This window comes from Polyodon spathula, chromosome 7 (assembly GCF_017654505.1).
Source record: "Polyodon spathula isolate WHYD16114869_AA chromosome 7, ASM1765450v1, whole genome shotgun sequence".
Taxonomy (NCBI): Eukaryota; Metazoa; Chordata; class Actinopteri; order Acipenseriformes; family Polyodontidae; genus Polyodon; species Polyodon spathula.
The window spans coordinates 18,871,993-18,882,526 of record NC_054540.1 but is presented as its reverse complement, the minus strand read 5'-3'; the positions used below and the strand labels follow the sequence as shown (position 1 = coordinate 18,882,526).

The 10,534-nt window shown below is 39.7% G+C and overlaps 1 protein-coding gene across 2 annotated transcripts; it reads right to left on the bottom strand.

The window, feature by feature from the left end:
• Positions 1-533: 533 nt before the first annotated feature.
• LOC121318305 (E3 ubiquitin-protein ligase Hakai-like) lies at positions 534-9,457 on the bottom strand. 2 transcript variants are annotated; one of them, XM_041254822.1, is made up of 6 exons: positions 9,399-9,457; positions 7,017-7,184; positions 4,297-4,397; positions 4,097-4,180; positions 2,485-2,558; positions 534-1,998 (listed from the first exon to the last, which is right to left on the bottom strand). In XM_041254822.1, the coding sequence occupies exons 1-6, from the start codon at positions 9,409-9,411 to the stop codon at positions 912-914; spliced, it is 1,527 nt and encodes a 508-aa protein (XP_041110756.1). In that variant the 5' UTR covers positions 9,412-9,457; the 3' UTR covers positions 534-911. The 2 variants fall into 2 exon arrangements, with proteins under 2 accessions (XP_041110756.1, XP_041110757.1); XM_041254823.1 differs by having other exon boundaries at positions 534-1,983.
• Between the last annotated feature and the right edge of the window lie 1,077 nt (positions 9,458-10,534).

The following is a 10,534-nucleotide window of genomic DNA, read 5'->3' as shown; positions in this document are numbered from 1 at the left end:
TAAAAACAATGTACTTCAAATCCAGTACATTGGGAAGTCCATGAATGTGTCTTTTATCCAGTATTTTAATAAAATAACTGAAGGCCAGAAATTAGACATTCAGGATGGAGAGAATACAAGCTTTGTATATTACCTTGAGTCATTCCAGATTTTTACTAGCCAAGTTAGCTACTGTACAATTAAACTCAAGAGAGTGGTCATAATAGAATGGTACAAAGTGGGACAATGAAAACCTTGTTAACTTTCAACAGCAACATTCAACACAAATGCCTAACCCTCAATAAAAATGATTTTTTTTTTTTTAAACAAATATTTACATTGTTTGGTTATAACTGATATCCACATTTAAGTACTTGAGTGGAAGTATTCATGCATGCACATATACAGTAATATTTTATTTATTTATTTAGGAGAGTGAGAGAGAGAGAGAGAGAGAGAGACATATATACATATACAGGGTGATTAGAAAGTAAGTTTACCACATAAAAAGCACCATATATATAAAGAAAAAAAAACAGCATCAGCACCGCATGTTCACATTTTCAAATTTATTAATACAGAATAACAAAACCGTCAGGTGTAGCTTAATCCTTAACACCACATGTAAGAAAATTCAGTACAGTATGTTGTTACATTCCAGGAGTTAATATTGATAATGTGAAGTCTGGGATACAATCTGTCTGGTGAAAAGGGGATTTATCAAAATGAGACCAAATGTTTTAGGCATTATGCATGAAGTCAGACACAGCACTTTCAAGAGTTATGGTAGTCCTTAACAGCTAAGTAACCTTTTTATTTTAGACTTACAATATAGAAAAACAATAATTAAAAGCTGTCCTTTAACAACAGTCAATCAAATATGACCAAGCCACCCACACACAGCCACCTACATTCTTCTATTTATTAATACATTACTGGTAGTATGGCCGGTATCTTGACTGATCTGGGTGGTGTGGTCCAGGTATTTGACCCTGAGGAGGCGGGCCCTGCATTCTAGGAGGGGGAGGTCCCCGGGGAGCAGGCCATATGCCTGGACTCAGTCCTCCCGGTTGGGTAAATGGAGGGCTTAGAGTTCCTTGTTCTTCAGAGAACTGCTGCATCGAGCTGGGGTTGTAATGGTGTGGGGGAGGCGCGTTGACAGGTGGGCCGCCATGCTGGGGAGGAGGTGGGCCGGGCGGGGGGTGGTTCATGTATGGAGGCATCTGGTTGATTATGTGTCCTGGGGGTGGGGTGATGGGTGGCGGTGCAGATGACATGGGTGGTGGTGGAGCTTGGCTGTAGACCATGTGAGGAGTCCCCGAGGCCTGCGGTGGGTGCTGCATGGGGTGGTTGATGGGCGGAGGAGGAGGTGGAGGTGGGCCATAGTGTTGCTGGGCTATCATGTGATGAGGGTGTGACACAACCGGCTGGCCCTGATACTCGTTGGGGTGGTGATGCTGAGCTGGGCCTGGGCTGGGGGGTGGGGGCTCACGGCCACCAGAACTGGCAGAGTCATCCTGAATGGGGACGGTGATGAGGTTGCTGTGCTTACGCGTGGTGACGGTGGAGATGCGGAAGGTCTCCTGGCCCACGGACCGCGGGGGCCCCAGGGCAGCCATGTCCGAGGAAGAGGCAGGAGGTTGCGCCCCTCGCAGGTCCTCGTGAGGCTGGCTGTAGTGCTCATGACTCATATGCTGCATCGGGGGTGGTGGGATCAGGACATGTGGCTTGGGGCCCCCGAGGTGGGGGAGGTGATGCTTGTCTGGTGGCAGCAGGAAGCGCTCATTCAGCTCTGAGGGCGAAGGCCCTGCTAAGGCTGGGAGGTGCAGGGGATCCCCCTGGGGGCGTCCTGCCACTGGCTTCCCTCCTCTCATGTGCCGGTGGTTGATGTGTGCCTGCAGGTCCCTCTGAGACAGGTAGGTTCGTTTGCAGCCCTGCACGATGCTGCACATGAAGAGAGATCCTCGCAGGCATTGCTCAATACGCTGGACTGGGTCATTGCAGCTGTAGAGAGATAAACTGTCCTTAGGATTTAGTGAGGGATATTAATAACATCCAAATTATTACATCATCTTCAACTTGATGGTTAAGCTACACACCTGGTTTAAAGAGATACTGATCTTTTTTTTTTTGCTGCAAACACCAATTTCCTGTGTGATACATGTGGTTACTGGTTTTTAGTTTTAATTGACAAAATTTAATAAAACACCACCAAAAACATTTGTTTATAAATGCTTATTAAAAACAGATCAATTAACCAATGAATAAATTTCACCTGAGTAAATAAACACACATCTGATTTTTTTTTTTTTTTTTTTTTTTTTACTACTAGAATACTTTTTTACTGTAAATGTTACCGATTGATACAAATTGTTTTACAGCTCATTCAAGAAAAAAATTAGTGTTTGTCCCAGCACTAACCATAATGATCAATTATTGACATAAAATATAAATTAGAATACTCTAGACCTCTTCCAACAAACATAAATAAATGAAGTCACTCACCCAGGGCACATTTTGTCACACTTCTTCTCGTAGATAACAGCACATTCATAACAGAAAACGTGTTTACATGGAATCTGTGAATACAAACAGGCAAAAAAGAACACAGATTTCTACGTAAACCTTTGTCAGCAACAAGCGATTTTACAATTAACACCTCATGACTCTTTGAAGATCATGGAATTTCCTTATATGCGAGTAAACTTTAATCCGTTTATTTGGATACCAAGAACATCCTTCTCAGGAAACAGGAAACAGGAGAAATCCTTCTGCACATGATATTTTTTTGGGGTGAATTTGAACCCCTTTCCACCTTTAGAGGGTGGCGAAAACAATACATGTCTTTCATATCCGCAATAACAAAGTACCAAAGCAAGCTAGTGCTGGCAGACACAACCGATATTCTAATTTCACAATGATAAAAGCATCAAATCGTGTGTCTAGGTTTGTATATAATAAGTTTCAAGCACTGTGAGCGATAAGAGAGAGAGAGAGACACAGACTGACAAAGGGCAGGGTTAAAGTAGGGCTATCTTTATTTTAGCTTTTTAGGCCAGGGGAGGATGAACTGTGACTGCTAGTCTGGTAGGGACTAGGTAAGAGGGGTAGACATGTTTTTTGTCTGCTGCAAAACAGCTTATTAAAAAAGACAGTAATAAAACTATACTGAGCCTGGCTAAGGCCCCTTCATATTCAGACACGCATTACTGACAGTTCTTTGTTTTGTTATTTATATAGTTAATTTCTCATTTTTGTAGGGTTTTTTGTATACAACAGCGAGCGAGTGGCACTTTACTGCAAAATATTCGGAACAGAAGTTGTTTATTAACAAAATGTTCATTTAAAAATATTTCCTGAAGTTGAAAATTGTGTTTGGTAAATATTTTTCTTTAACCCTTTGCAGTCCATTTATTCAGCGCTTATCCAATTTATTTTCACACGCACTGTTTAAAACATATTTATATATTTAAAATACAGGTTTAAAAGGCATTGAAATCGCAAAAGGACACTGTAACTACAACCAAGCCCCACTCCTTGTACGCTATATTTTTCATATACCTCTTTATAGACGTGCATACTGATAAATCCTCTCCTGATCACTCAATCACCAAACTCCTCAATAATAATGCGATCCAAGTCATTATTTTATTACTATAACATCTCCAAAAGCTCTGCAAATATCCGTACTATTCTTTGAGCACTGGATGCAGAAGCAGCTACCTCCTTTGTTACGTCTTATCTCTGTAGCGGATGAGGCTATGAGAAATGCCTTTTTTTTCAGTTTCACACGGCTCCTACCTGTCTCACTCGGCCACTGAAATGTTTTCTCTGCTTTTTCCGGAGAAAAAACGACTAGAGGCCTGTGCGTTACGTCTTTTTGATGATGTCGGACAGGGTCAGACATTGGATTGGAAAGGGAAAATTGTAATGTTGGACCTGATCCGACATAGGAATGCAAAGGGTTAAATTTAAGTTAACCACAGTTCTGTGTGTGGGGTACGTCTGCGAATCATTCTGCCGTGTGTGCGCAGCATTTGACACTAACAAATGCTTAAGTCCTTATAACATACAGTGCATCCCATTCATCACAGTTTGGGTGTAATAATCGACTTACCATGCGTCCATAAATCTTTATAGGAAGACCACATTTGTCACAGAAATGAACAGGTGTGTCATCTTTTTCTCCAATCAAATTTATCTACAAGAACAAAATTTCAGTTTAATTAAAGAACACAACATACTGTGTTCCTAGCAGGACTCTAACAGTTTTGTGTTCAAACTTTGTAAGAAATTAATTAATTAATTAAATTGTACCTTACAATCCCAGAATATCTGAATTGGAAATCTTCTTTTTCCTCCAAACATTTCTCCAGCTTTGCACTCATACCGCTCGTCCTCATTGTAACCAAAACCTTCTGTAAGAAAACAGGAAATTAATGACCAATAGTGGTGAAAAATAAAATAAATGCCAACAGTATAAAACAACAATACGGAATGTACTGTATGTGTGTGAATATATAAAATGTATATATTATTTATTAGTTCTAAGGGCCAGAACAGCACAGTTATGTGTACTGTTCAACTACTCTGGGGTAACCCCCAAACAGCAAAATTGTTAACAATACGCAAACACTCCCAAGTTTTATGACTAAATCAACAGTTTATTACATTGGTCAGGATAAATAAGCCATGTTGGACTTTACCACAGCTCTGGTTAAAATGCACACAAGTAACTTTGCAGACACATGTTTGGCAATCATTTAAATACACATTCTAGTTCCAAATACACATACATCTGTAGCACAGCATTAGCAATCACTGTACAAAAAAAGACAATTATGATTTTTACACAACTTTAAACTCTTTTTATACAAGCGTAAAACCACAATGCCCTACCACTTGGTGTTCGCTGTAGACACATTAAAAGTTATGCCTAGACTTACCGAGGCTCAACAGAATAATGGCATTGGACATTTGGAAGCCGGATAATCTCAGTCCACCGTGACACGGGGTCTGAATGTTTCCCAGAGCACTATAGGATGACTTTGGCACCGATACCAGCAATGTGGAACATCACTTGACGGCAGCCCAGGATAGATTTATACACCTACATCATTTACCTGACAGGTTCACCACTGCAACCTCTACAACATCTGCAGTATCAGACTGTTATAAACTGCCTCTGGGAGAAGTCGTCAGTTAGAGGACTGATTCTTAAGCTGCAACATCATTGACTATGACTTCAGTGGAGTATAGCCCATACAAAAGAAGGAGAAATGTGATGTTCAGTGATGAATCCAGATGTCTGCTTCAACGTGCAGACGGAAGAGCCGGGGTATACAGGTGACGTCACGAACGTTTTGCGGCCAACTGTGTGCAAATGGTTGACAGATTTGTTGGTGGAGTGTCACGGTGTGAGCAGGATTCTCAGACAGTGGCAGAACCAACCTTGTTCATGTTCAAGGCAACCTTACAGCTCAGCGCTAGTGTCATGACATCATTCAGCCTCATGTGATCCCATTCATGAACCATCAGAATGTCATTTTCCAGCATGACAATGCATGACCGCAGCTTTCCTCACTCAGAACAATGTTCAAGTGGTTCCCTAGTGGGACGAGCTTGATCGACGTGTGCGACGACATCACCCCGAGCCAGAGACGTTACAAGGACTTTTCCAGGCACTTAAGCAAGAGTGAGTTGCCATTCCCCAGCACGTTATCCAGGCTCTAATTCGATCCATGGGCAGGACATGTCAGGCCGTCAGATGCCAATGGCGGGCATACCCGTTACTGATTTCTGTTGCCCTCTGAAAGTGACCATTGAATGGAAAATCTTAAACTGTTGCAGTTCAAGTTACTTATCAAATGTTAAAGCTAACTTGAAATATGCAACTGTTCAATAGCTGAAAACAAGTAAAAAGGTTTAATTAAGCAAATTATCAGTTTAATTAAGGGTCTAGTTAAATAATTGAGAGCTCGGTTGGAACGTAAACCAGCAGCCACAGGGGGTTCCCAGGACAGAGTTTGAGAAGCCCTGATGTAGATGATACTGCAGATATGTGGAAAAAAGTTTTGTGGTCAGACGAGACAAAAACTGAACATTTCGGTCTAAATTCCAAGCATTAAATGGGGTGCAAGCCCAACACTGCACATCACCCAGTCAACACCATCCCAACTATCAAGCATGGTGGTGGCAGCATCAAGGACTGGAAAGCTTGTCAGGAATAGAGGGGAGAATGGATGGTACAAAGTACAGGTGAATCCTTGAGGAAAACCTGTTTAAGTCAGCTAAGATTCTGAATCTGAGGAGGAAATTCACATTTCAACAGGACAACGACCCGACGCACAAAGCCAAAGCCACACTGGAGTGGTTGAACAATGAGAGAATTAATGTTCTTGAGTGGCCCAGTCAAAGTCCTGACTTGAATCCAATCAAATTTATGGTGAGAGTTGAAGATTGCAGTCCAAATCGACGATTTCCAACAAACTTATAAGAACTGGAGCAATGTTCCCGTGAAGAATGGGCAAAAATGTCACCATCCTGCTGTGCAAAGCTAGTAGAGACCTATCCAAAAAAGACTCCTAGCAGTAATTGCTGCAAAAGGTGAGGTACTTCTACCAAAGTACTGACTTCAGGGGCTGAATACTTATGCAACCACTAAATTTCATTCATTCATTCATTCATTCATTCTCATATATATATATATATATATATAAATAAAATATATATATATATATATGAGAATGAATGAAATTTAGTGGTTGCATAAGTATATATTTTCTGTAACATTTATTGCAGGTGCTAATCTCTGAGACATCAGAGCGCTGATGCATGGTGGAGAGAAGTGATGCCAGCTACACAAATGTATCATCATTCACTATTTTGCGTTAACCAACAAAAAAGCCTTTTCAGCATTAAAATTCTGTCCCAATGGCTTTTGTTATGAAAGTTCGAAGAACATGTGATAATTTTACTGTTTAAATGTTTTCTGATCAGTGGTATCTGATTGGAGCGCCCAAGGACAGTTCTCTTACCTTCACCCACATTCTGTTGTTTGGACTGTATTCGGTTCATATTTCTTGGAGGCCGGGAGGTTGGTTTGTTTCTGATGACTTGCTTGGAGATCAGTTTTAAAGGAATTCGCCTGCGAACATCAGGGCCACCCAAAGATCCAGACCCATCTGTACCTTGCAAATCATTGTCTGCAAAACCAAACAAAACAAAGCCTGTCATGGTCTCAAGAAACAAATTAATTTTAAAAAGACAAAACACATCATCAAGTAACAGTACAAACACATATCACGGGTTGCAAATAAAATGCACAGTACTAGGGCTAATTTTAAAAATCAAAAGCTGCATTTACAGCTTTCAGGACACGACATGTATTAAATCAAGTTCCAAAAATATAAGACATTGTAAAATCCAGACAACTGGTCTTAGCCCAGTAAGTGCCATTGTTCTCATTTGATGACAGGCTGTTTTGTAATTTTTTTAAGCGTTTTTAACTGACATCTACTACCTCTTACTTTAATTCTCTAACTATATTATAACATACTCAAACTGTATTAACGTAAATGTAACAAATTACATAAATACATCTTATGTTTTTAAAGACTGGTACTTAATGGGTTAAGGGCAGAAATCAAACAGTAAAAGGTACATTCTTAGCCTGTGTAAACTGTATTTGAATCATAAAAAAAAGTCAGAATGAACATTATTCTCTTATCACACAAATGCAAACCCAGACGATCATGAAAAGAAAATGTTGTGATAAGAACATGCCAATTGAAACCAGACAAGTGATTTGTACTTTCACACCCACAACAATAAAGTTGTTAACGGCTGCAAAACACAACAGTGACTGCAACATTCTCTAGAAATCAACAGGTACTAGACTTCTGAACCAGTAGCGGAGGAAGTGGAAGATGTGCCCCATATTGTGGGCCCCCCGTCCCCAAACGTTAACTGAACCCTTATTTATAAACATCAAACACACCAAATGAAGTGTTCAATACTGAACTATACTTAGTTGTCAAAATGTATGAAACAGTATGTAAGAACGTGTTCTACTCGCCTACTTTTTTTATTCTCCGTACATCTTTACATCCAACACTACACTGTTTTTTAATCCTAAATGGACAGGTTTAATCACTAACCCTACCAGGATTCCCCAATTCTGCGATCAGAAATGATTATTTAACTCACCATTCTGCACAGGCATTTGCAGAAATTGTCTCACATAGGAAACGGTTTATTATTATTATTAAAAATCAGAACAGGCATGTTGAGCTGTAGTTTATTTTGGTGCCCGCAGCACCACCAAACAACTTCCGTCTAAACTAAAGGATAAATCGTGCACACAGAAGATAACTGCAAATGCAATTGGCAGCTAGGCATCTGTGCTTTTTTGACTAACTATTTATACTAAACATCTCAAACCATCAGTCTTAGGCGTCACTATATTTCAAAAATTGTCTCTGAGCTGCTAAAACCACTGTTTTATAGCCCAGCATTTGCAATAAGTCCACTTCCAACACCACCCCCAAGTCTCGTGTCAGTGCTCGTGTTGTAACAGGTTTCCCTCACGTGTAACAAGCAGGCTGCAAAAACTGTCAGAGAATATCCTGAAGGAAAACAAACAACAACATCAATACGTCTGATTTACGAATATTATATATATACATATATATATATATACATATAGGAAAAAACAAGTGAGAAAATCGTAAAGGTATGCAATATGTTTTGCGTTAAAATAAACTCTGTTTTGACTACATTTAACACAGAACAGTTCCACAGCGTGCGACGCTGCAGTAGTTTATGCATTAAAAAAGACCGCTGCGATAGTTCTTGCAAATACGCCCGATATTAGTTCTAGTGTTAAAACTGCGATACCTGTTGAAATGGAGGATACAATCTGAATTACTGGCACCGCACACCGGCAGCTACAACGATACAAATGTGTAACACCCGCAAATCTAAATGCTAAAGATATTATCTTTGTCTATTAAAAAAAAAAAAAAAAAAAAAAAAAAAACCCGAACCCCTCCTCTGAGTGCGCGGGCCCGCGTGCAGTTGCATCTGCTATTGCCCCTCTATTGATATGTATAGAGTTGTAAACAACATCGCCTTGACTTGTGTATGCTCTTACTAGAGAAGCAAAAACACAGCATAACACATACACTTTACCAGCAAATCCGCTCTTCCACCTTTTCCAATATGATTATGCGTTGCGGAAGACTATACACAAGGCCGCAGCAGTTCAATGTAACATGAATGCAGCGTTGCATCTAGATTCGATGTTGTTCAACGTATCTCGGTTAAACGCAGATACGGTATGTATTCCTTTGCTTTGCTAATATGTATTATTTTGGCAATAAGCGTATGTCAAAAAATGAGAAGGGCTCCCTCCTTACCATTCTGGTCCATGATTTGCAGCACTGCACTTTGGGAGCGGAAGTGAGAGATTTAGGTGGGGCTATCACAGGAAGAGTGCAATCACATGGGTTACCAAAATATACTACATTAACTGACTGTAGACTAGAGCAAGGATAGCGAAACAAAAAAAGAGTATATGACAAGCAATCGTGCTATCCTGCCATCCAGTGCGTGTAATAAATACAGGTGCCGTGGAGCCCATGCAGAGATGTAGGGTAGAGCATTGGACAGAGAGCAGAAGAAACTGACTTTTCTCTATTTTTTAATTGTGTAAGATAATTTAAGAACCAGTCTATGATTATGTAATTGTGTATATGTGTTTCTTGAATTTGCTTTACGTTGTTTAAATCGTTATATCTAATAAATATATTATTTATGGACTTTATGACATTGTGGGCATGATTTTCAGAGGGGCTGTAATAGAGAAAATAGAGGTCACAGTGCAGGTTCACGTTTTTTTTTTTTTTTTGCCACCTAATTAATTATATGGCCCGATTTTAAACAGGACCAGGTTAATTTCTTCTACTCGCAAACAAAGCCCATTGCGACTCCTGCTTATGGCTGATTTAACTGAAACGACAATTTTTTTTCTGGTTCATTAACAAGCCATTTAGTTTCAATAGTCCGAGCCCCAAATAGCAAACACTGAGCTAGCGCACATGATGTGTCGCAACGGGGGTGGGGGGGATTCTTTAGCGCACTCAAATTGAGCTTTTGCTCTATGAATTTTTTCAACATAAAACTGTTTATTTCGGTAAAAGGGCCGGGACCATGACTAAATTTAAAATTTCGAAATAAATAACAGAAGAAAGTACATGCAACATCTTGCTTCAAAAGTTCCGTTCAGGCAAAATACATGCACTTATTGCAAAATAGAACCAATTACAAATTTAAATTGCTTAACAAGCTATAATGCCAATGTGTTTTTAAAAAGCACAAACCCTAAAATGCCGTTGCACTGAAAATCAGGCCACTGTGTATCTTGGAAGAATCAGAACTTAATGTGTATGTGTTTTTTTTTTTTCTATTTGTAATTGTATGTGTTTGTTTGTGCCCTGATGAAGGTGTAAATGCGCTGAAATGTCTGTTTTTGGCTTTTTTAAAATATTTAAAA